At 35.4% G+C, this 27,554-nt stretch overlaps 1 protein-coding gene across 6 annotated transcripts in view; it reads right to left on the minus strand.

Moving 5' to 3' along the window:
* Window positions 1-27,554, minus strand: part of RNF38 (ring finger protein 38) — a 128,879-nt gene that overhangs the window by 14,208 nt on the left and 87,117 nt on the right. For 4 of the 6 annotated variants that reach the window (XM_060609316.3, XM_060609310.3, XM_060609314.3 and 1 more), the window contains 5 exons: window positions 26,785-26,934; window positions 15,727-15,920; window positions 8,600-8,813; window positions 1,636-1,803; window positions 202-372 (listed from right to left, as the gene is read on the minus strand). In XM_060609316.3, coding sequence (XP_060465299.2) covers window positions 202-372; window positions 1,636-1,803; window positions 8,600-8,813; window positions 15,727-15,920; window positions 26,785-26,934 — 897 coding nt within the window. The remainder of the gene's footprint in view (window positions 1-201; window positions 373-1,635; window positions 1,804-8,599; window positions 8,814-15,726; window positions 15,921-26,784; window positions 26,935-27,554) is intronic. The other 2 variants (XM_060609311.3, XM_060609312.3) reach the window with 2 other exon arrangements.

Consider the following 27,554-nt stretch of genomic DNA (forward strand, 5'->3'; position numbering starts at 1 on the left):
CAACTAGGAAAATTCAAGAAAGCAAGTTAATTGTAGGTAAATATGCTTGTTATTTTTTTGTAGGTCTGTGAATTCCCTGATTCTTTTAAGAATCTAAATTATAGTTTTTAAATGGTAACAAATTACATCTACTAAATTAATCTGCCTCTTAGGGTCTCTACACATTCTGTGAAAATTAAAGACACAAGAGCAGATACCTACCGATCGTGATTGCTGTGTCTGGAAAGGGACAAACTGGCCCGGTGGCGGCAAATGAGGCGGATGATGGGGAGAAAGGTGAGGAGGATGTAAAAGAAATGGGTCACTAGAAATAAGGGGTGGGAACGCAGCATATGGTACTGGTAAGTGCTGAACTGAACATGCTTGAAGCATCTGTAAAAGATAGTGTTATTTGTTGTTAAAAAGTATCAGAATGTATAACCAGTGGTAACAATTTTTTAAAAGTCTATACATTGAGATTGAAATATCATTGCCATACCCCCCTCAAAATACCAAAATGTTTTAGTAACCTATATTAAAATGAAACAAGTGTATTTTTTCATCTGTTAGTAAAATACTGGTAATTAGTACTTAATTCTGTATTTTATACAGTTCTCACAAATTAGTCAAAACACCTAATGTCCTATGAAATGGGGTGAAAAGTGTTGCACAGAAGAGGAAGCCCTCTCTACTTGACTGAAGAAGTAGCAGGTATTACTGCTTTCCTTTCCAAGAAGTTCTCCTTTACAATCTTAGAGAAATGTTTTTATTTCTAGAATTTTTATATTTATTAAGAGCCCGATTCACAGTTAAGTGCTTTATGTTATGTCTCTCATAATTTTAGTCTGCTAATTTAGTCAGTACACTGACTCCATAATCTCTTACTGAGAAACCAAACCTAGCTTGGGATAAATAAGTTAAACTAGTGTTGGTGTTTATGTGTTCCTTTTAATCTCAAATTGAAATAAGGATATTAGGATTATATTTAGATTCAGCAAAGTGCTTTCCTTTGAAGACCTTAGACAGTCATTTAAATCCTCTGGATTACAGTGAAATAAGGAGGTGAAATAAGGAGGTTGGACTGGAGGTTGGTAGAATAAAGGATAAAACATAAGCTTAAAAGGCAGAAAGAAGTGGGTGTGAATCCCTGTTCTCTCATACTAATTGTCTCTGGGACATTTTTCAATTTCATCACCTAGAAAATGGGGATACCATTTTTACTACAGCGGGCTTCCTCTAGTGTTAAATAAGTAACACCAAGCACTCGAAGTGCCTGTTAGAATCCCGTAAGTGCTGAGACTATTACTGTTGATCAGTAAAGCCTGTGAGACTTTATAACTAACTAGTTCAATATCCTATGTTAGTACCCTCAACTCAACCTTTATCAAGGTTTAATTATAAACAATGTTGATATATGAGGGACCATGCTTTGATCTTCAGGATATTCAAATATGTATAAATTTAGTTAATGTAAAAATACATCAAGTTTTAAAGCTAATTTTATTAAACTGTCATTATAAGTATACTTTGAGACTTCTGTGGCAATAAAATTGCCCTTTACTTGGAAGTGAAAAGCTTTTTACAAAAGGCAGTCTCTTCAATTCTGTTTGCTTACACGACACACTTAGCCATTCTAAAGAGGGGCTGCGGACTTACCGGAGGAGGCACACTACAGACAGGGAGGTGCTGTCCACTGAAAACCACAGAGCATCCTGGGACCTGTTGGGTACTGCAAGCAGGGATGTGCTGGCCTGTGCAGAGTGGAATCCCATGCGGTGCCACTGTTGTTACCGTGTAAGAAACAGGGACAGTGCCCTGATGGAGCTATCAGGAAAGAAAAACAGAACCTTAGAACTTCAGCTATTTGGGTAAAACATCAACTACTAAAAATTTAAATCTGGGCCTTTATTGATTCCCTTCTCAGTTACATAGATTTCCACAATATACTTCTCCAACAGCTTCAACCAGAATATTCTTTGTCATTATATAGGAAAGCTGTTTCAAGAATAGTATATGAAAACCAGAGAACTGGGATTCAACTCTACCCTCAAAAAGACTTGAAAAGGCCAAGAAAATAATGACTTGATGTATTAAGTCTTCTTGCCTCCTTTACAGAATAAACTTTTCTAGAGGAAACTTGAAACATGAAAGCTCCTACCTTCTAATATCTAGCCACATCCAATACGAAAAAAATTTTTTATGTAAACCCAACTAGTAAAACAATGTAAAGTAGTATAAAAGAAGTTAAATAATTTCCTTCTCTCTTGGCCAGTCTTATTCCTATCCTACCTGAAGCTCCATAAGCACACAAATATATATATACACGATTATCCACAAATCGGTGTCATGTTTATTTTCTTTTCCTTAACAAAAATGAGATATTGCTCTGCAACTTACTTTTTTCATTTAGTATTGTAGAGATCTCTTCAAGGGAGTTAAAGTCAATTCATTGTTTTTGATACTAGCCAGATATTTCAAGTACACTCACTCAATACAGTCCTACCATTAATATACTAATGGGATATTCAAGTTGTTTTCACTCTTTCGCCAACACAAACACAATTGTAAAAAAAATATCACTGAACATATCCCTACATACTAGTAGTTTCATTTATTTTGGAGGGATTACTGGGTAAAGGGTGAATTTTAAATTTTTTGCAAAAGGATGAGTAAGCCACAGTCCTAATAGTCTATATAGGGCCCATTTCCCAGCACCTCCACTCAAAGTAGATGTACTTTCATTGCAAGTGTTCTTACCTACCTGAAGAATGAAAAAACAAAAACAGCACTTGCTCTGTAAACTGTATCCTTTACTTGCTGCCCATTGTCTATTAGGTTTTCTGTCACATTCATTTATAGTTTGTTTTTAGAGACACAACTACTGCTTGTCATGTCTAATAAAACTGTTTTCCCAGCATATGTTTTATCTTTTGATAAACCTTTTAATGGTTAAAGTGTATCTTCCATGAATTTATATTTCTTGGACACAAAGTGTAGCTTTTGTAGTTCCCTTTATTGATGAGGTTATACATATAAGTTCCTAAATTTTCTGATACCTTTATTTTTTACATTTAATTTATACTCCAACTAAAACCGGTTTTTGTTTATAGTGTGAGGTAAGCGCTACTTTTTTCTTGAAATACTTGTTTCATTTATTAAGATGTCCTTTTTCTCTATAAAGGGAAATACCATCTTTTTCCATTCAGTAACTTCCCACTTATATTTTGTGCCAAATTTGTGCTGCTTCTGTTATAGTACCTTACTAGAAAAGTTAGTACCTAGGAAGACAAATTCTTATTACCATACTTTTTTTATTGGCCATTTTCACACATTTATTCTTATGTAATTTCTATTAATCTGTGTTAAAGGTTATGTTATTTTATAAAGGACACACAATTTTATTTTAAGGCTTTTCATTGGAATATTATGCCACATATTCAATACTATAGTACTGTCCTTCAAGAAATTACTTTCCTTCATAAAGATGTATTACTCTTACAAAATTTATTCCTCAAAGCTCCTTTAAAGTTTATAGGTTTTAATTATATTGTCAATGGTTTTTTTCTATTTCCATATAAATTGGTTAGCACTATGAGAAAAGTTAGATTTTTATGTATTTTGAAACTAATAATCTGATCCAACTTAATTCCAGAATTTAAAAAATCACTTTCCTATGTATACAATTCTACCTGTTCAATCAAAGATTCAACCTAATTATTTACTTGTCTTTTTGCTTTAGTGATAAAGAACCGTCAAAAATGATGTTCAAAGGCATTCATATCTGATTTTCATGGAAATGTTTACTGAATCTCTTTTTATGTTCTGGTTCATAGCCTTTTCCATGAAAATACTGCAAATACTTTCTTCCAAGCAGTGACTTGCTTTTTCACTTTTTAAATACTATCTTTGGATACGCAGTAATTTTTTATTTTAATGAAATATACCATGTTGGGGTTTTATTAAGTGGCTATTTATATATCCTGTTTAGGAAATCTTTGCCTACCTTATGAAGGCAATCTCCTTTAACTACTTAATTTTTTACCTTTCACATTTAGATCTAGAACCCAACTTTATTTTTGTGTATGATACTAAGTAGGAGTCAAGGTTCAAATTGATCTGCACTGTACCCAGTTGTTACCACACCATTACTAAGACCGACCTCCCTTTCCTTCCCTGAATTCCTTTAGCATCTGTGACAAATAAATGTTTAAGTTTATTTCTGACCATATATCAACAGTTCTATGTATGATTAGTACTCTTCCTATGTCTTAAGAAAGCCTTCCCTACTTTAAGATCATGAAGCTATTGCTACATTACTTTCTCAAAAGCTTATAGTTTTGCCATTAACATTTACATCTTTATCTACCCAGAACTGCTTTTGTGAATGGCAGGTGATAAAGGATCCAGTTTCATATTTTCATTTGGATACCCAATTGTCCCAGGATCATTTATTAAAAATTCTGTCTTCTTCCAACTCATTTGTTGAAGTCATTTATCATTCAAGTATTCACAAATGTGTGGGTTTATTTCTGGGCTTTATGTTCTACTTCATTAGCCTATTTAGTGTTCTGGCATTAGAATCACCTAAAACAGGTTGCTGGGTCCACACCAAGAGTTTCTGAATCACAACGTCTAAGGTAGTCTGAAAATTTGCATTTCTAACAAATGTGTAGGTGATGTTCTGCCCACCAGATTATCTAGGACATACTTTGAGAATCACCAGACCAGAGTGTCAGTAGGCCAACTATTTCAGAAAGAGCCAGAAAGTGAATATTTTAGGATTGTGGGCATCTTAATCTCTGCACAAAACAGCCATAGATGATAAACAAGCATAGTTGTATTTCAATAAAACTCTACAAAAACAGCCAGCAGTAGTTTGCTTTTCCCCACTCTAGGTAATTCCAGGTCCTTTATAAAATGCCATAGAAATTACAGAATCAGCTGCCCAAGGTACACCAAAAACTTACTGGACATTTATTGGACATTACATTATTTTTATCTATTCCATGTCAGTTTTGACAACAAGCAGTTTTTACAAAATTGGATCTTTCAAGCCAAACCTTCAGTATTTAGATAAGTGTTCTTTAAACTGCCCCAACAAAGTTTTATAATCTTCTACATAGAAATCTTAAACATCTTTTGCTAAGATTGTTGCATAACTTCCTGCATACTATTTTGACTTTTCAGTGAAACTTTTTTACTTGAATATTATGGAGAATTTCAAACATGCTCAAAAGTAGTGTAATGAACCCCTATATGTAACACTTAGCCTCCAAAACCATTAACCCATCAACTTCCATCAACTTCTCCCTTTCCTGTATTTTGTTGAAGCAAATCCCAAGAATCCATCATTTAATAAATATTTTAGTACGTATTCCTGGAAGACACAATCACAGTAGCATTATTAACATCCCTTAGGAAAATAAGGTATATCCCTTAAAAATAAAGTATTCTAGTTCAAAATTCCAATTGTGTCATCAATATCAAAAATTTTAAACGCATTTTTCTTTTTTTGGATCAGAATCCAAAAATGGTTTACATATTGCAGTTAATTAGAAGACCTCTAAGTTTGTAACTGCCACTTGCATCACCCTTCCTCACCTTCAGCACCACAGCTTATCTCTTGAAACAATCTGGGTTGTTTAGCATAAAAATATCTTTTTACAAGTTTTTATTATGTTTGATTCTGGTATAGAAAAACACAACTGATTGTTGACAGCTGTTTTTGTAACCTATCAATCTGTTCAATTCTTAATTCTAATGTTCACCTAAGATGCTCTGCAATTTTTCTATGCATTATCATCATTCCACCTGCAGATAGTGATGGTGTTATTTGTTCTTATTTTTACACTCTTTTTCTTGCCTTCTGTCCTGGTTTAGCTTCCATAATAATACTGGGAACAGAATTCATCTATTTCTATGGACTTACCTATTCTAGACATTTCATATAATTGTGGCCCTTTGTGACTGGTTTACTTAGCATGTTTTCAAGGTTAATCCATGGTGTAGCATGAATTAGTACTTCACTACACATTTAAGTGAATATTTCATTGTATGGATATGCCATATTTTATCTATTCAACTGATGGACATAGAGTTACTGATTTCTGTACATATAATCTGTATTTGAGCAATGTATCAAATCCTTTCAAATTAGTATTTGTGTTTTCTTCTACAATTACACAACGAGGAGAAAAATACAATTATTTCTTTCACTGCTTTACATCCATTACTACATTATCTTATTACATTTGGTAGAACTAACATTAAATAAAAATGGACAGAACAAACACTGCTAGTTGCTGATTCATTGCTGGCCAATTAGGATAAAATTAGGATAATTTTATTTATTATATTTAAGTAATTTCCTTCTTGTCCTATCTTATTAGAGTCTTTACTAAATTTTAACTGACTTTTCAACATCTTCTGATAAAATCACTATCATTTTCTCCTATTATTTGTTGATGTAATATGAATATTTTCATATTAAGCTATCCTCTTATTTGGAATAAACCTTGTTTATTCATAGGTTATTCTTTTTGATACATTGCTAGATTGTATTTCTAAACATCTACTTAGAAAATCTTTCTGTGGGGGTGCCTGGGTGGCTCAGTCGGTTGAGCATCTGACCTCAGCTCAGGTCATGATCTCGCGGTTCGTGAGTTTGAGCCCCGCATCCAGCTCTGTGCTAACAGCTCAGGGCCTGCTTTGAATTCTGTGTCTCCCTCTGTCTCTGCCCCTCCTCTGCTAGTGTTCTCTTTCTCAAAATTAAATAAACATTAAAAAATTTTTTTAAAAAAATCTGTGTATTCGAGAGTTTTCTTCTACCGTTCTTTGGGGATAGTTTCTACAGAAACTAAAGATAGCAATCCCCATTTTATTTTTATTATTTTTATTTACTTTATTATCTTTATTTACTCTTGATATTAAAATGATGTGGGTTTCATAAGTAATCAGAAAACTGGTCTTAAGAAAAGCCTAGAATCATTTGTGTATTATTACATGAGTGTTCCTTAAAGATTAGAAAAATCATCTGTGAAGCCATCTGGTCACTGTACTTCTTCAATGGTAAATCTTTAAGTAGCTTTCACACTTATGTGGTAATTCAAAATTTTCTATTATTGTTGGTTCAACTTTGGAACTTCACATTTTCTGTTGCCCCAGAGTTATATATAGACTTTCATTATAATAGCTAACAACAAAGTTAATTAAGCTAATACCGGAGTACTTATCACTGGTACTAGTTTAAGTGATCAAAATAATTCAATTATTCCAACATCCCTTATAAAATAGTTGTTTTTATTTTACAGTTGAAGAAAATTCTTTGAATGTTTCCTATGTGTATGGATATAGATCTTTTTATCAATCCTACTCTTATTTATGTATTTGTTCTCTTCTCCTTACCCAAGCTCACAACGTGCTTGCCATTCTTATCAATTTTTCAAAGCACCAGGACTGGGTTTCCTTTGTGCTGCTTCAAAACAGATTTCCATATTATTAATTTTAATTGTATTTCCTAGTAATTTATTCTTCTCAATTCTTTTTGGTTTACTCTATTTTCCCCCCCTAATTACTCAAGCAATTAGTTCATTTATTTTCAATTTTTAAAACAAATAACGAAGGTTTATAAAATTTTCTCAGAAAACAGTTCTAGGCATATGACTTTGATAGGATTTTTCCTTTAATTTTCCTTAATTATAATCTGCCTCAAATATTTCAGTGTCATTTTTTAAATCAATTTTCAAACTTATAATTTATAGTTGTATCAGATTATGACCACAAAGAATGTGGTCTAGAAAATGTTTTCTTTTTAGAACTTCTTATTGCATGATAAATTTTTTGAATTGTTTCATTAACACAAGGGAAGAACAAGTCTGATAGAAGATGGTGCCTGGGAGATCATATTTTCTTTCAATTTTTTCATTGTTTCCACACTCTAGTGTAGATGAAAAAAAGGGATGCTAATCTGAGTCTCTTTCCTTTGTTAATTTCTCCTGTCTATAAACTTGATTTTTTCCTCATCCTGAAAATTCAGCAACTTTATTAGAATACATCTAGATTTGTGTTTTTTTGACTTCAGAAACTCCACAGAAATATAAACAATTCTGATCTTTACTCGCAGGCTCTGAAGACTGGCAAGCCCTCTTCTCAATTAGTCCCTCAGTTCCTGGCAGGAACAAAAGGAAATGAAGCCTTCTACCTGTCATCTCTTTGGAGACCCATGTAAACCTATAAGCCAAGATGCATCCAACTGTCTCTCCTACTGAATTATTCCAGAAGAAACTGGAAGGGAGAGGAAAATAGGTATATGTATTCAAACCACCAGCTGTCTGCTATCTCCTATTAATCCTGTCATCAGTCATTTCAAACCAACTATTACATGAAGCCATTCTGAGCTTTCATAACCTTGCTCATTTTTTAAAGTTCAACTTTCTTTTCAGCTATGTAGAATTTAAATTTCAATCCTTAAGAATGAATCAATGAATCTAAAACAGCTTCAATTTAGGGAAGATCGTTTCCTTTCAGGTAAAATTAAAACAAATGTACAACAAAAACCAACCTCAAATAAACTGCCACCAACTTTTAGCATCTGTATTTCCTGGACATTCTGTTACTATACCTGATCGTGTATGTCAACCATTACTGCATTTTGCTGGGGTGGATGAGCAGCAGGGTGTAACAGACGGGGAGATACATTCGGAGGGTGGAAGGCTCGAGGTTCCTCTATTGCTTGCTGCTGTGCATAAGGGAGATGGTGATAGTTTTCATCTTGACTAATGGAATTATGTCGAGACAGACGATCCCTTCTTCCTCTCTGGCGCCTGACAGGAGGACTGTAATATAGCAAATGTCAAAAAAGTCATTATAATATTCACTGTTGTAATCAATCCATGAGGATTCTGTATTGTCTCTCCTCGCAATCCATCAGTCGTTTATGCTAGGGCAAAAGCCTGAGCAACTAAATAATTGCTATGGTTCCTCATCAGCTCTAAAAACGTATACATTTAAACAGAATGTATGTTTTTAAAAAAGTAACAAAACTGGTATTCAGCTCTGCATGTACTTAGAAATCAATAGCCCACTAATGAGTCTTTTGTTTTAACTGTATGAAACTGCCCTTTGTATAGGCAAAAGTAGTCAAATATCAGCAATTTTACAGTTTTGACCCACTATTTTGCTCCCTTTATCTTATAAACATATAATAAATTTTAATTTTCATGTATCTTGCCAGTCAGTATTCCACATGTGCTTAATGGGCACTTCATGTTTGTCTATCTGGCTAAGATATACAGAAAGACATAGTTCCTCAAACTGGTAGTTGCCAGAGGGGAGTGGGGTAGGGGGAGCAAAATGAGTAAACGGCGAGTGAGAGGCAGAGGCTTCTAGTTATGGAATGAACAAGTCATGGAGATGAAAAGTACAGCATAGGGAATATAGTCAATGGTATTGTAATAGTGTTGTATGGTGACAGATGGTAGGATAGGTACACTTGTGATGAGCAAAGCGTAACATATAGACTTGTCAAATCACTGTGTTATATACCTGAAACACTGTGTGTCAACTTTACTTCAATTTAAAAAAAAAGGAATCAAGAAAGTGAAACACAAATTTTATCAAGTTGTTACTGTGAGCAGACTTCCATTTTCTACTTCTCTACAATTCTACAATTTATCTCCACTGCTTTTTATAATGGCTCAGCACCAATGCAATTCAAAAAAGCAGCCTCATTAAAATGTACTCTACATTGGGCAAAAGAGGCCAAACAGCCCCCTTCCAGACCTAGCTGCACACAGCCACCTCAGCAATCTTCACGGATTATCAGGTCACCTCTGTACTTCTAAATCTGCATCTTCTCACCCCCAACTGCCCAATCTTAAAGAGAACGAGGACACTCTTTGGCGACATTAACTCTTCAATAGTACTCTTGATACCACTCCCCAGGTTCTTGTTCCATTAACTGCTTCCTCTATCTTTATTTTTAGTATGTCTCTTTTTGCAAAGTCTACATATATTTACTTCAAAATCTACATATTATATATCATTGAATTTAAGATGCCATCCGCCCTAGAACTCACTTTTTAAATGTTCTGAGATAATTTTAGCATAGTTTTTTTTTTGCATACCCTTCACCACCTAGCTTTCCTTCATGCTAGTATCTTCCATAAGCACAGAGAAATTATTAAAATTAAGAAATAAACCTTGGTACTGTACTATTAAACAACAGAGCGCATTTCAGATTTCACCAATTTTTCCACCAATATCCCCACTGTTGAGAATCCAATACAAGATCTCATTATTGCAGATAGTTGTCATAGCTCCTTAATCTTCTTCAATGTGACAGTTCCTGTCTTTCCTTATCTTTCATGACCTTGATACCTCTCTGAAGACATTTACTCTGCAGAATGTCTCTCAACCTGGGTTTGTCTGAGTTTTCTCACGATATATCTGATGTTACATATTACTGGAAAGGATACCACAGAGATGTTCTGCCCATTTCAGTGCACCATATCTAGGGGCACATGACATCGATATGCATCACTGGGACATATGCATGGATCACTGACCATTTGGCTAAACTTGTGTCTGCCAAAACCCTCTACTACAAAACCACCATTCTTCCTTTTGTAATTACCAAATACTTGGGGGTGAGTTACTTTGAGAACATGCAAACTTTCTGCTTCTGCTGAAAGTTTTGCCAATAATTTTAGCATGCATGAATGGATATTCAGCTATCATTATTACGCTATTCTAATGTTGATTTCCTATTCCCCTCATTTCTTCTACATGTATTGATTGCAATTCTGTAAGGAAGAACTGTCACTTCTCTCCCACTTTTGTTTATTCAGTTATTTATAATCAGTATGAACTCACAGATATTTTATTGTTTGGGTTATAATCCACACTACTGTTTTTGTTGTTCAAGTTATTTCAACTCTGTGCACTTTGTTTAGTTCCTGTGTCCTTTCACTACATCTCTATCCTTTGGAGTACTTCCTTAATATCTGGCACCATAATACATGCTCCCTCATCCTGTATTTTCCCTACACCAGTTCTGGAATTAACCAGTTCTCCAAAGAGCCTTGGTTCTTTTAATTGCAGAATGGTATTCAGAAGAGAGGTGTGCTTACTCCTACACATGAATCACTATTTTTAGCCTCCCTAAAAGAACAAAACAAGAAAATGTATCTACATATACTAACTCATGTGTATGCACATATCTTTTGTATCTGTACAGATATTTTAAAGGACTGTATTATGAGGCGCCTGGCTGGCTCAGTTGGTGGAACGTGAGGAACTCTTGATCTTGGGGTTGTGAGTTTGAGTCCCACACTGGGTGTAGAGATTACTTAAAAAGAAAATCTTAAAAAAGTAAAATAAAGGACTGTTTTATGTATCACTAAAAAGAGGAAAAGTTGCTAATTAAACTATGATATACCATCAATTCTAAGTCCTTACTAGATGTTAACATGGGAAAAAATATGTACCTTAAAATCAAAATAGAATCTATGTGCTCAGATCATTCATCTCCTGAAAATCTATTCAACCTATACACAAACTTTAAGGTCCCCTTTTATTATTGTTCTATTCTGTTGTTGCCACTTGTTCTCACTTCTCTACTCAAAAATAATTTCAACAGCATTCACACTAAACACAAATTAAGATCCAAGTCCTCATGCTGACATGTATGTCTCTATATCTTCACTATATGGCCCCTCGTTAAATGGTAGGTATGTCTTTGTGACAGAGTATTTAGGAAGCAGAACTGGAAAATCTAGAAATAAGAAATGATAAAATATGGACAAATATTTCTTTCAGTTGACTTTATCGTACTGTCATTTTATTTTAGGTGTATCAACTGTAAATAGCCCAAAGCTGTTCCCTCCTCTTTACCTGCCTTTTGTTAGATGGAGTTTTCTAGATATACTATCTGTTTCAATGTGTAGAAGCTATACATTTTGTATTTCTATTCTCCTAGTAATTACCCTTAATACACTCTTCTCTCTCTGTCCCCATCTCATGTGCAGATCTTTTCCATATTTCTTTTGTATTTTTTTAAATGTTTACTTATTTAAGAGAGAGAGAGAGCACGTGTGCAAGCAGGAGGGAGAAGGGCAGAGTGAGAGGGAGAGAGAGCCCCAAGCAGGCTCCATGCTGTCAGTGCAGAGCCCAACACATGGCTCAATCTCATAAACGGGGAGATCATGACCTGAGCCAAAATCAAGAGTCAGATGCTTAGCTGACTGATATGCCCAGGCACCCCTCTTTCTCTTTTTTAGTCTTTTTGAAGTTCATTTATTTTGAGAGAGAGAGAGACAGACCATGCACACTAGCAGGGGAGGGGGCAGAGAAAGAAGGAGAGGATCCCAAGCAGGGTCCAAGCTATCAGCATGAAGCCCAATGCGGGGCTTGAACTCACAAACTGTGAGATCATGACCTGACCTGAAACCAAGAGTTGAACGCTTAACCTACTGAGCCACCTTCTTTCTCTTTTTTAAACAGACCTTATTCAGACTTAAAAGCATGTCATTGTTTCCTTTGCCAACCAATGGTCTTGAATCATAGTTCTTGCATTTATTCTTCTGCTTCCTGGGGAGAGTATAATTTTTAATAATTCTTTCAAGGAGGATTTCTTGCTGGTCAATTTTGTCTTTGAATATTTGAAATGTTTTTATGTTTTGGCTTTACACTTAGATGATAAGGCAGCTAGCAGAACTTAAAAAAGTTTCTGTCTTGGAATATTTGTCAATTTTTTATTTGTCCTTCGTGTATGTTCTGAAAGTTCAAATCCTGTTCAAAACTCAGTCTTTCTTACATTCTGGGAAATGATTTTGCATTATTTCTTTAGAAAGGTCCCAAACATAGGGGAAACCGCAAGAGACTCTTAAATACAAAGAACTGAGGGTTGCTGGAGGGGGGTGGGTGGATGGGTTAAATGAGTGATGGGTATTAAGGAGGGCACTTGTTGGGATGAGCACTGGGTTTATTACAGAAGCAATTTATCACTAAATTCTACTCCTGAAATCATTATTACACTATATGTTAACTAACTTAGATTTAAATAAAATTTAAAAATTAAAAAAAAAAAAAAAAAAAGAATAAAATAGAATAAAAAGGTCCCCACATGAGGAGCGCCGGGGTGATTCAGTTGGTTAAGCATCCTGACTCTTGGTTTCAGCTCAGGTCATGATCTCGTGGTCATGGGATTGAGCCCCTGCACTGGGGATTCTCTCTCTGCCCCTTCCCTGCTCACACTCTCTCTCTTAAAATAAATAAATAAACTTAAAAAAAAATTTTTTTAAGAGGTCCCTTCAATTGTCTCCATCTGAAAATATTATTAGACATACTTAGAACTGATGGCTCGGTCTCTATATTTAAACTTTTTTTTATCCACACTTCATTTTGCCTTTTACACTATATCTGGGAAAATTTCTCCACTTGATCTTCCAGAAACTAGGACACCTTTTCTACATATTTACTAATTCTAAATTCTACCAAGTAAGGTTTTTAGTTGATTTTTATGGATATAGTATCTTCTTGCATCTCTCTCATGTTACACTTACTCAAAAATTCTGTCTGTTCTATTAACGGTTTCTTCAAGTTCTTTGTTTTATGGAGTTTAGCGTCCTCCTTTCATTTTGTATCTGAAATTACGTTAGACTGTTGTTGGATATTACATCTACTTGCACGGCCTGCTTCTGGGAGGATATCTGGCAACTAAGTGTATTAGCTAGCCTACAATAAAATATCAAAGGGAGAATGGAGTAAGGAATCCTAACAGACTGCTGGGCAGGATAAGCCCATAGTTAAGTTTTCCAGGTTAAGTGCTCCCTATCCTTCCCCTTTGTGTTTCCATGACCTTAGAGCACAAAGCTTCTCTTCAATTTTAGAACCCACAGCTAGTTATCACTACCATCTGGAACAGACACTTCTGACATTCCCTTGCTGGCCCAGAGCCTTTAGTCCTAGGCTTATACACTATTGACATGTTTCCACATGTACACGAGGAAATGTGTACATGAAAGGTTCCTAATAGCACTCTTTATAATAGTAAGAAACTGAGCATCACCATTACTCAGTAGTAGATAGAAACATAAATAATGGCATATCAATATAATGGAGAACTACTGCTACCCACATTAAAAATAGAATGCTTAGGAAACAAAGTAAAAAACGAATACATTTAAATGAAAGTAAAATTAGCAAAAACTAAAATTACATCATTTTAGAATACATTCAAGTATTAGAAAGTATTAACAAAGGAATGTCGTCAAATCACAGGACAGGGTTTATCCTTTAGGAAGGATGAACAGGGTCTTGTGAAGTAGTAACAATGTTTTATTTTAACCTGGGTGTTGGTACACTTGTGTGTTACCCTTTTAAGTGTATGCTTGTTTTACAGGTTCTTTTGAAAGCATGACACATTTCACCATAAAACAATAGGAAAGATTACAGTAGATGCTCAGGTTGTAACCCTGAAACAAACAACCATATTGTCTCAGCTATTGTATTTAACAGCTATAAAATATTTTACCTGGTTGACATACATTATTTTAAACATTCCCATAAAATTGGGTAAAAACACACCAAGTAATGTAAAAGTCTTAGGGTCTCAACAGGACATAACTCAGAAACAGGTTTATTTTGTCTCATTTAGAACAAAGAATGGTGGTTTTAAGATCCTTCATTATTAGTTTCCTAGGGCTGCCATAACAAAATACCACAGACTAGGTGGCTTAAACAACAAAAATTAATTTTCTCATTGTTCTGGAGACTGAAAGTCCAAGATCAAGATGTCAGCATGGCTGGTTTCTGGTGAGAGCTCTCTTCCTGGTTTGCAGGATGACCACCTTTTTCACTGTCCTTACATGCCAGACCGAGTGAGCTTTCTGGTGTCTCTTCTTAAAAGGGCACCAATCCTACTGGATTGGGGGCCCCACCCTTATGACTTCATTCAACCTTAGTTACTTCCTTAGAGACCCCATCTCCAAATACAGCCACACTGGGGAATTAGGGCTTCAACTATGAATTTTGAGAAGACACATTCAGTCCATAACACCTTCCTAACTCCAGACCTTCAATATTTCTTAGATTACCAACATACTGGACATGCAAACAGCTGACTCACTCCAAGGATTCACGATTTCCCTGAATAAGAAATGTATGTACTCAGGCCACAACTAAAGAGGAAGAAGCTCAGAAGAAATACATTCCCCCAGGAAAGAAAGACAGGGGCCAAGTCCCATGAGAGAGAGGACTGAGCACTGAAGTAAACTTCAGTCACTCTTTTGTACTAGAGGCTGCACGGTTTTATAAGAAACCTAATTAAGTTCCCAATTGCCTTAAGGATACACAAGAAATAGGAATGGACTAAAAAAGAGTATCTCATTTCTAGGATTTCTGTATTTCATTACAGTTGTGAGCTATAAAATTCATTTTTCTGTAATCAGGATTGTAGGCTAGCCTACAAAACACCTTAAACCATAAAGTAGCTGAATGCATATATGATGCCATGGATTGATTTTAGGTAAATCACTTTAGCCTCTTTGAATTTCTTCACCTGTCAACCATAAGCTAAATGAACTCTCATGATCTTGTGTGGAAGTCTATAAATAATGTCACGTTCTTCATGTGAATGTGTATGAATGTTTATAAAATGCCTATAGAAAAAATGCTTTTTGACATTAAAAAAACAAAACAAATCTATCAATGCAAGAGAATTTAAGAAATACATTGTAATCAACTAACCTTCTTCTGTTGCGTGCAGGTGTGTTGCATCGTTCCCCTGAGAAGTGATGTTGGCTTGATCGAACTGAAGGGGGCTGCCTATTTGATGTCATCTCCCATGGTCGCATTGGTGGTGAGGGAGCTGGTGATGCTGATGTATAATCAAAGACTGAATGAGAGAGGCGCTGTCTCTTGGGACTCGGACTATCTTCACTCTGCCAATGCAACAAAATCAATCAACTTAATGAGACCTTTTAAGGATTTTGCATTACTATATATGCACAGGCGTTTAAACATATTTACCTTAAAGAGTAAAGGAGGGGAAAAATATGCTGTCAACCCAAATTAAATATCTTTAAAGAAAAAAGAGGCTGAATAGGGGAAGGGAGATACACAGTAAGTATCAAATGGAAAGTAAAATCTGTTTCTTAAAAGTCATCACAAAACTCATGGACATTTAAGATGAACAATAAGGTAATAAACAATTGTATGGAACTTGACCATTTATTTAAAATCCCAAACCAATTCCACTATGTTCCCCCATCAGTTAAGTTACATTTTTAGAGATCAATTCTCATCTGTGAGATCAGCTGAGGAGGGGGAATAATTTTAGTAGGCCCTTGACTTGATTCTAAATAACACCCTTCTGCTTCTTTATTCCCACTATTTAAGGTCATTACATTTTCTTTAATAAGGGTTAGAGGAATAAAATAACATTTTTATGAAACAGATAAAGAGTCAACTGATCTAGATCATTAGTTCTTAACGAGAACATTACAGCATTTTGAGGAAGACACAGAGTTTCAGGTAAATCGTGGGAGTGGTGAATAATTCAAAACCTGTACCTGTTACATATTGAGTTTTCAAGGATCACAGCATCACTAGCTATAAAATTGGTATGGATCTCTTAGTTGAATTAGTAACTCTCTAGGATTCTCCATAGAATTTTCCCATCCAGTCTCACAGAAACTATCAAAATTTCAAGTTAACCAATGTCTGGCTAACCAATGTCTATCTATTTTCTAAGAGAACCTCTCTTATCTCAAATCTACTCCTTCAAGTTCTAATTACTTGGTCATTAGAGCACTTCTGGGTGCAAAATAATTGGTGCCTGCTGCCAGCACAAAAAAAATCGGATTAGCAAAAGAGTATATGGGGCTACAACACTACAACATTAGATTTAAAGAGATAAACAAGAATTAACTAAACTGATAAAAATAAAGCAAATTCCTAAATGGTTACTTTTGATCATTCCACATTATTAAGCAGAGGTGTTCCAAAAACGATGTCACTGTCTTTCTATATTTAAAAATATTATAATTCAGGATGCCTGGGTGGCTCAGTCGGTTAAGCATCTGACTCTTGATTTCGTCTCAGGTCATGATTTCACTGTGAGATTGAGCCCTGCATCAGGCTCTGTGCTGACAGTGCGAAGCCTGCTTGGAATTCTCTCTCTGCCCTTCTCTGGCTCGTGTGCAGATTCTCTCTCTTTCTCTCTCTCAAAATAAATAAACTTTAAAAAGGATAATTCAAATTTATCATTATAATTAAAATAGTAAATAGTTTTCAGAACCATAAAGAAACACCTTATTTTCTCCCTAGATTTAATGGTGCTTGCTATTAAAAGTATGTTTGTTTTTACCTTTTGATTTTAAGAAGAAAATCAGTTATGTTCTGATAACCCTAAAACTTCAAAAATACCAATGAAATGTAGATATTTTGATTAAAACAAAGCAGAATGATCAATACCTGGCAAAGTCATACATTAACTACACAGAAGCACTAGAAATAAGTGATCTCCGGTTGGTCAACCAAATTTGACTTTATTTTTTTAAACTACCAAATGCTAGTAACCAATCACAATCTTCAGTTTTCATATATGTATCTTATACTGCGAAGCTTAATGCAAGCTATGATAGGGACTTTGAATTCTAAAAAGTCACTGCCCAAAATGGAGGGGAATGGTACAAACCCACAAAAACAAACTGCAAATGCATTGTTTTTAAGAGACAAGGTGACTGGGAAAGTTCCCTATCTCTTCTGTGTGCTGTGATAGATTCACATTAGTGAAAAAGAGGAGACAAAGAATAGGAAGTGGAGAGAAGTGAGCTATTCATTAGTACTACGGTAATAACTCTTCCTATTTTACTCAAAGTAATAGAAAACCAAAATGGATATTTAAAGACAGGGAAGTATTAAGAAGTTAGTTTACTACATATATACAACATGGTTTCATCACATTCCTCATCAATTTTAGTACTCTAAGGAACTCCAAAAATATCCTCAGTTTCCAGAAAAGGGAAGTAGGAATAACCTACAAAGAAACAAGAATTAGATTAGCATTCCCTCAGAAAACAAAAGATGCTAAAAATGCTGAGAGAAAATATTGAACCTAGAATTTTATACTCCAACCTAACTACTAATCTACTGTGAAGGCAAAAGGAAAGACTTGCCAGATATATAAAGGTTCAAAGCTGCTTCTCACACATCTTTCAAAAACTTTTACTTGGTTGATTTTATGTGTGCATACATGTGTGTGCTTTTATTTGCGGTCACAGACACACACAGAGGATCCAATGAACAGTAATAGTAACTCAGAAGTGCAATGAAAAGACATCTCAGGACTGAAAAGTAACTATTCCAATTAGAACAAGCTAGAGGACTCCAAGAAATATACTCTAAATAATATGAGTTCAAAAACAGTACGACTGAGAACTTGGAAGTTCTTACAAAACTTAAGCACATGGTTATTCTGTCATAGGAAGTATAAAAGGTAACCAGGGGTGCCTGGGTGGCTCAATTGGTTAAGCACTGGACTTCGGCTAAAGTCATGATCTCACGGCTCCTGGGTTTGAGCCCCGCATGGGACTCTGTGCTGACAGCTCAGAGCCTGGAGTCTGCTGGGGATACTGTGTCTCCCTCTCTCTCTGCCCCCTCCCCTGCCCATGCTCTGTCTCTCAAAAATAAAAAATAAACGTTAAAAATTTTTTTTCTGAAAGGTAACCAGAGTCTAGAAAAAACAAAGATGAAAACAAATCCACTATCATTTTGTCACCTAAAGCATCCCTGGAGTAGAACAGGTAGAAGATTATATCTTCTCCTCCATGGGCCAACATGCTACTTAGTCCTGAAATGACTGTAATAGACAGATACTCCTAACACTATGGAGACTGTTCACTGGTTTTCAATTTTATAATCAACCTAGACAAGGCGTGAAAGATCACCATTGTAGTTACAGAAAAAAATATGTAAGTACTGTAAACTTTGGTAAATTAAGTATAAAGACTTGTTTTGACAAAAGCATGGACTAAATGTAAAAATCCTAATAGAAACATCTAGAAATAATGGCTTAAATACAACAAAAATATTTTTTAAGTTTATTTATATTGAGAGAGATCGAGAAATCGAGAGAGAGCAAATGTGAAAGCGGGGAGGGGTAGCAGAGAGAGAGAGAGACAGAGAGAGAGGGAGAGAGAATCCCAAGCAGGTCCATGCTGTCAGCGCAGACCCAGACGCAAGGCTCGAACCCATGAACTGAACCGTGAGATCATGACTGGAGCAAAATCAAGAGTCAGATGCTTAACCAGACTGAGCCACCCAGGTGTCCCAACAAAAATAGTTTTTAAATGTAACAACGAACTCAGAAAAAAAGGGAAACTACCAAGGACCAGAAACAAAGGGGAAAACCAAAAACCAGATTTGGTTTATCTTGGGGTGGGACACAGAAGCTATGGCCTTATCACTCACTGAACCCTGCAAAGAGCCAAAGTTTCCCAAGTACTATACTTGCAATAAAAGGGAAGACTAGTGGGGCGCCTGGGTGGCTCAGTCGGTTTTGAGTCTGACTTCGGCTCAGGTCATGATCTCATGGTTTGTGGGTTCAAGCCCCATGTCGGGCTCGGTGCTGACAGCTTGGAGCCTGGAGCGAGCTTCAGATTGTGTGTCTCCCTTTCTCTCTGCCCTTCCCTCGCTCATGCTCTCTTTCTCTCAAAAATAAATAAACATTTAAAAAAGGGCGGGGGGGAGACTAGAAAAAGCCCACTGGCATGGAGAATCAATAAGAAAACAGATCTACTCTGGACTGGACTGGAAATTGAAGAAGAGATTTATCCCCTGAGAATTCAAACCACAGGTTAGCTCCTCAACACCAAGTTTAGGGTTCAATTTTTTTTTTTATTACCCACAGAGGTTGCCTATGAGCCTCTAAGCTTAGAAATTAATATAGAAACTGGTCCAGAATTATGCTGCTACAAATTCTCTTGGCAGAGGTGAATGCACAGCAGAATCTGGAGGAATACTCCCCTGACCTTGGACAGTGGTTCTTCTACTTCTGCAAGTGTCAGCAACACCAGATTGTTCAGCCTGCTCTTCAGTCTCTGATTAAGAAATTTTGGATCAGGGCCCAAGAATCTTCATTCGTAACACAATCTTGGGTGATGGTTGCTACTGCTGGTGTGGGACTACACTTTGAAAACTACCAAAACAAGTTAAGGGACTCTCTTAGCAAAAGTCCCGAAGGATAGACTCGCCATAAAAGAGAAATTTACTTTTTCAATTTTCAGTGGAAGAATTTCCCTTTTTTCCGTGTTGACTCTGTGCCAGTGGGCTGACTTTAGAAAGTTCCAGAAATTGATTCAAATGAGGCACAAGTACTGTCCGTTTTGGTACAGAATACTGGTGCAGATTTAGGGATCAAGGGAGGCAAGAGAGGGAAGAAAGGAAGAACAACAAAAGAAATCTAGCTTGCTAGCTTTTATACTTGGTATTAAACATCTGATAAAATGAATTACACCACTATTAATACCAAATCACCTTAAAAATTTTCTAAGTATTTATTTTTGACAGAGAGAAAGAAACGGAACACAAGTGGGGGAAGGGAAGAGAGAGAGGGAATCTGAAGCAGGCTCCAGGCTCAGAGCTGTCAACACAGAGCCCAACGTGGGGCTCAAAATCATGAACCACGAGATCATAAGTTGAGCTGAAGTAGGATGCTTAACAGACTGAGCCACCCAGGTGTCCCAACACCAAATCATCTTTATAACCAAAATATCATCATTAGAAGTGAAAACAACCCTGGAGACATAAAAATGCATTGCATGATTCCAAAAGCAAGTCTAAAGTCATTAAAATCAAAATGTTATGGTAAAAGAAATATGTACACACATGCAACACATATGCATGTATATATATACATATATAAAATACATATTCTTATATATCTTATATATTTATATATAATTATGTAAAAAGAAATGTTATCTAATAAAATTAAATTTATACATCTCAATCAGCAAGTCTTGGAGATAAAGCGAGATCCTGTGGAGACCAACTTTTCCCAAAGTGGAAACAGATTCCAAGTTGTAGATAAAAACTGGAAACTGAAATGGCCTCTGACTTCAGCTACCAGTAGTGAGCCTCATGGACCTCCTTCTCAAAGTAGCAAGGTGGCAACTGGGAGGGGCCAGATAGGTGGGGGTAAAATTACACAATAATATGGTCCTTTCCCTCCACTTATCATTCAAGACTATTCTTCATCTCTTACAAATAAGCACAGCATGACTTAGAGTCCCCATTTCAGAAATGCCTGGGTGGCTCAATTGGTTAAGTGTCCAACTCTTGATTTCGGCTCAGGTCATAACCTCATGGATTGGGAGTTCATGGAGCCTGCTTGGGATTCTCTGTCTCTGCTCTCTGCCCCTCCCTCTCTTGCAAAAATAAACTTAAAAAAAAAAAAAAGAAAAGAAAAGAAAAGAATCCCTAATTCTCTTTTTAAACTCCCAGACTTTCTCTACTTGCCTTAACTATCTTTGGCAAAAGATAAAATTTCTCATTTCACAATTAAGAAATAAACGCTAAATTTAAATGGCCCAGACAGAGTAAACACTGAATTCCATTCATTTTACATTTTTTTTTTAATGTTTATTTATTTTTGAGAGAGAGAGAGCATGTGAGTAGGAGAGGGACAGAGAGAGAGGGAGACACAGAATCCCAAGCAGGCTCCAGGCTCTGAGCTGTCACCACAAAGCCCGGTGCAGGGGCTCAAACTCACAAGCTGTGAGATCATGACCTGAGCCGAAGTCAGATGCTTAACCCGACTGAGCCACCCAGGCACCCCTGAATTCCATTCATTTTAATAGATGTGGAAATACTTAAACTAAAACACTCCATATAAAGCAATTTGGTAATAAAGAATAACCATCAAGACAAGACTCTTGTTTTGTTTTTGCAAAGGAAGGATATAAGCAAGGAAAAGCAGGAAATTAACAATTCATATTTGAATCACACAATATGGCTTAAGAAAAGATCTCTAAATATTCTCATTTAATTTTCTACAATCTGAAGTCTTTGTTTAAACTACATCCAGATTAATGTGTTTCTATTAGTCAAGATGAACCAAAGACAACTGAATGATTACACTGCCCTTGAACTACGCAATGTATAGTCCTGTTTCACATAATTCACATTGGACTTCAATGTATAGCTCTGCTATTCCTCAGCTCAAAATATTTCAGAATAAAATCTAAACTCATAACCACACTACCAGTACATCTTCCTGGGATGTTATCTTATTTGTAGCTACAGAGGGGAAAGAGGCTTTGAATACTGTATTTTCAAAAGCATACATCAAAAAAAAAAAAAAAAAAATCAGAACTTTTGCTTTTTGATATTGTTCAAGTTAGTGTATTTTCATGAAATATGTGCAGTGAGTGCTTAGAAAGGGATTCTAGTCATATAGCACTGCAGTCCTATCATAATGAGTAGAATTCAATATTGTGTGAAAATGATGTTACTACCACTGGCCATAACTGCTAGTCCAGGAGTGGCTTCCTGGGTTTAGGGAGGCCTGAATGGCTAATTTTTTAAGAATATATTGATGACTTTATGTTCTATTTTTTTTCTTAATGTTTAATCACACAAAACATCATTCATTGGTTCACAAAAACATTACCTTGATGGTGTAATTTGTTTTCAAATGTTAGTTCCACCAAAGCACTCGATTTTATGTATCATGAATCTGACTGTAATAATTTTAAGCTGTAAACACAAATCAATGGTTAAAATAAAAAATCTGAAGCATAAGTATGAAACCAATGAAAACAGAGAAGATAGTAAGAACAATTTGAAATCAAGGGATCCCTCTGAGATAACCAGGTAGAGCTGTTCTGCAGACAGCTCAAGTCCAGAGACTAGAAATTTAAGGAGTTTTTGGTATACAGATAGATGGTAGGTTAATGAAGGTACAGACATGGACAAAATTTCCCCAAACAACTTATACAAGTGAAAAGAAGGTCCAATATTGAACTCTAAAAAATATTTCATGCTGAGTAGTTCATGAGACGGTGGATGGAGTGTGGTGATAGAAGGCTCAGTGAAATGGAGCAAGGATTCAACTAAAAGGTCAAGCAAGATGGGGACTGAAAAACATCCACTGTGTTTAACAACAAGGAGCTCAGTGACATGGAGTTATTTCTTTGTAATAGGATTTAGCATCTATTATGGCATATTGCCCCTTACAACAATTTTCAAAAAAGGTTTTTTCCCTCTGTCTTTTCTTTGAAAATCTTTCTTATGAATTTAGAATAACTCTATAAGGTTTCTAAAATCATTAAAATTCTAATATTTTGGCTGGAATTTTTACTGTCTATAAATTTGTTGGAGAAGAGATTTTTTTTTACAATAATTAGTCTTCTCTTTCAGAAACCTAGTCTATTTCTCTGTGTATCAATCATGAAAATTTCAATCACCTAATTAACTTTTGTAAATTTACAAAATAAAGTATCAGACAGCTATCATTAGGATACATGCATACACCCTTGAAACCAAGGGGTGTGCTAGACATGAAATCTAAGTTCCCTACAATGCATCTGTTTTATGAAAGCACGCTATCTACAATCACAATCAATGGATTGATTGATGGCACAGAAACTTAATTTTAAAACTGTAAGGGGCTGAGAGAGACAAGAGAGAGTTTTGGGGGAGATGAAAGTGTTCTATTGTCTTGTTTGAGATGGTGGTTCCACATCTGTATGTATTCATCCAAAGTCACAGACTTGTACACCAAAAGGGTGAATTTTACTGTATGTTAATTATACCTTAATTTTAAATTTCTAAAACTATAGGGAGTACCTTTGATTCTAATGTTAAATATAGACTAATTTTTATAGAGATGCAAATATGCCCACACATGTACGTTTCTTCTGTAAGAAAACTCAGACTGACAAATATACAAAGCCATCATTTTCACAGAAATTAAAATATCAACTCAATATACACTGGGAAAGGGATACAAGAATATTCATGGCAACACTACTTACATAACAGTAAAAAACTGTTTACATAACAGTAAAAAACTGTAAACTACTGGAAATGTCGATCAAAAAGAGAGGGAATAAACTACAGCATATTCATATAAATGAAACACTAAAAGAAAAATGAATCAACTACATACATGGCTACAAGCATCATTATGGATGAATCTCAAAATGACAAAATACAAAGTATGATAACATTTATATTAAGTTCAGAAAATAAACAGTATAGTGATACTGTTTAAAGGATACTGCATGTGATGAAACCACACAGAGAAGCAAAGGGATACGAAACACAAAACTCAAGAGTTTTACCCAAGGCACAAGTATCAGACAGCAGGTAGATAGATGGAAGGTCATATGAAGACCTCGAAAGTATAGGGAATGGCTGACTTCTTAAGATGCATGGTGGGTTTTTTTTTTAACTATACATGTGTCTGCTTTATACATTGTAACTTTCATATATGAATTATTTCATAATTTTAAAAATTAAAAGAGCATGCAAAATTTGAAAGATTTTGACTAAAACAAGCAAGTAAAAAAGGAGCAAAACACAAAAGTTTTTAATAAACAAGGACAGTGACAAAACTGCTAAAGAGTGGAGATGAAAAACAAATATAGCCCAAAACAGGATGAGATGTTTCTTAAAAGACAACTGGTGGTTGGAAACAAAGACCCAGGAAAATATCAAACACTTCTATGTCCTCTATGACCATCCCACTTACTAGATACATACTCAATCCCCATGTATGGAGTAGGAAAAATCAACAGTTCTTTTTTACTCCCACACAAGGCTGCAGGGAAAATGATGTCCTCCAAAAAGAGACTAGTTTCAGCTAAGATAAGGATACTTTAAGAAAAAAATGTAAGAGGTAGGTGAGTCTGTTTAAAATGGAGTGTTCCAAAGGGAAGGAAAAGTAAAAAAGCTAGGAGGGAAGGAACTTGGGGGAAAGCCAAGAAAACATAACACATTAAAAGAATAACTCTGAGAATAAGAAATGGGGAGATTTCTCCTTTTCACATGGAAACTAAATATTCTAGGGTTGAGAAAAGCAAAACTGGAACAAGAAATCACACCCAATTTTATTATCAGAATTAGTTGAAGGTCTCTGACAGTATCTCAAAGGGGATATGAGAAGGATTTACTTTGCTTCATGCAGAACAATGGTAGGCCAAAAAGTGGGCAGAGTTCCCTGGGAGCCAAGTATACTGAGGGCCTTGTTTTAAAGTTAGAAAAAAGATTTAAGTTTAGAGATATAAATAAAAATTTAACAATAATATCTTTCACCTTTCTGCAACACTCAAATGGAACTGGCTCTTTTTTGTTTCATTTTTAAAACGTGTTTAAATTTACTCCATTTGCCAGCAACTCCTTGAGTTTAAAGTTAATACTGACTTAATGCCTAGAGACACAAAGAAGTCTAGAAAACAAATTAAGTGTCATATAATTGTTTAGTGGTGGCAGTAGGGAAGGTACTAAGTCAATTTCTTCCTTAGCTATACTGGTTTGCTACTAAATATCAAGCTACTGCAGACCAACTGTATCAAGAACAGTAGTCAATATGCCATTTAATTCAATACAGATAGCTATGTCTCTTAACATACTGTGTTGTGTTTACAGAAATACTTGTTGATTTCTACAGGTGGTATTGCTGTAGTAGAGACAAGAAATAGCAAAAGGTGAATTTAAGTCTCTGCTCTGCCAATAACTAGCTATGTAACAGGGCATCTCAGAGTTTTTCTGAGCCTATTTCTTCATCTAGAAAATCATCCACGACTGGTGTGTTGTTAGGAGGATTAAAAACAAAGGAGACAATACATGCAAAGCAGAGAACCTGGCACAAATTCCAAGGAATATCAGATTGCAGAGCCCTGGATCACCTACAAAGCTATTCTCAGAAATTTCATATCTTCAATTTAATGTATCACACAAGCATTTCTCTTTCAGAACTAGTCCTAAGCTCCAACCTACCACTTCCACACAAACAGAAAAATGGCTCTATCCAAAATCCAAGTTTTGATTAGCGATTCTCACTACCTCAGATTTATATACACATATACAAATACATACCTTGGCCCACAACCCTAAAACGCAGAAGCAATTCTACAACTAGTTTCCATTTGGTAATAAAAATACTGACTTCCATTATAAAACATGCTTCTCTAGCAGTAATGGATTGGAAATTTAGTAGCCAGTAATTTATTTGAGCACATCCTAGCAATCTTGTCAATAAACTAATGATAGTCCTTGCCTTAATTTATTTTCATTTTACATATAACAAAAATTTTAATCATATTTTATCCACAGGTTCAAAAGTGATAGAAGGTACGGAAACATGTTTTCTTTCTGAAATTTACATCACTATCAAACTCTAGGCAATAAACAAATAAGTAGTAATGGCTTTAAAAAATATCTTGCATGCTTCCATTTTTCCATTCCTACACAATTTCACATATCTGTAATATCTTCTATTTTCCTATAGAATGTGGCCTATTAGCACAAGTGATTGATACCAAAAGATTAAAAAAAAAAAAAAAAAGAATATTAAGTGGTCAAACAATAAACAGCAGCTCAAGAGAAGACACACATTCTTCAGAAAAGCTGGCTAAGTTATATTGAAGAAGGCCTCTAAGAAGAATACTTATTCCCACATACAATAGAAAATAAGAAGAAGATATTGAGAATTTTGTTTCAAGCCTTCCTAAAAACAACCTAAAATGTATCGGTGACTTTCAGCCCTATGTAGGGAAAGGGTAAATATATAAGAACCTGGAAGAAAGCTTTGAAGTGAGCATCCTCTTGAACGGTAGTATTCTGATCACTTGGGAGGAGAGGGAACAGGCTCTGAAGTTTCACCCTTTCACAAATCACCTTGTTAGGATGGCCAGGTAGAGGTGCTGAATTGGCCCCGGGAGATATCTGGGAAAAAGAGGGAGAAGAAAAGGATAGTTCATGGCTAGCCGCACCAATGTGGAGAATCATGTCTATGAAGGACAGTCTGGGTTTTCTAAATATTTGTGTTAGCAGAGATTGGAAAGAAATTAAAAATTAATCTTAAACATCAAAACAAATATAAGGATGGCAAAGGTTGCCTCTGGCAATGGATCTCTCTTAAAAAAAACTTTTTTTAAAAGGCAAAACAGCACTGTTCAAAAATGCAAAACCTTTCCTGTGTTTCCCGTATAACACCTATTAATAGCTTTTCTCTTGGTATTGATTCTAAAACCCTAAAGGACAGATAAGACTTCATGTTAAGAAAACCTGACATAAAATCATGTATCTTAAGTATAGAAAGATTAGTGTCCATCTGGACTAAGATTAATATTTTTTCATTCTATTTTTTAATTAACCTCCTATATGATCATGCAAAGAAGACGAGAGATTTCAGAACACTTGCAGCAAAACTTCTATAGTGACCATAGGTATACAAAAGAAGAGTCTGCAGACACCTCAGCTCTATTCAACACAAACCTAGCAACCTTCCTAAGAATAAAGGATATGATCACAAGACCCAAAGCAAATGACTGCATGTTTTAAAT

The sequence above is a fragment of the Panthera onca genome, chromosome D4 (assembly GCF_046562875.1).
Source record: "Panthera onca isolate mPanOnc1 chromosome D4, mPanOnc1 haplotype 2, whole genome shotgun sequence".
Classification (NCBI taxonomy): Eukaryota; Metazoa; Chordata; class Mammalia; order Carnivora; family Felidae; genus Panthera; species Panthera onca.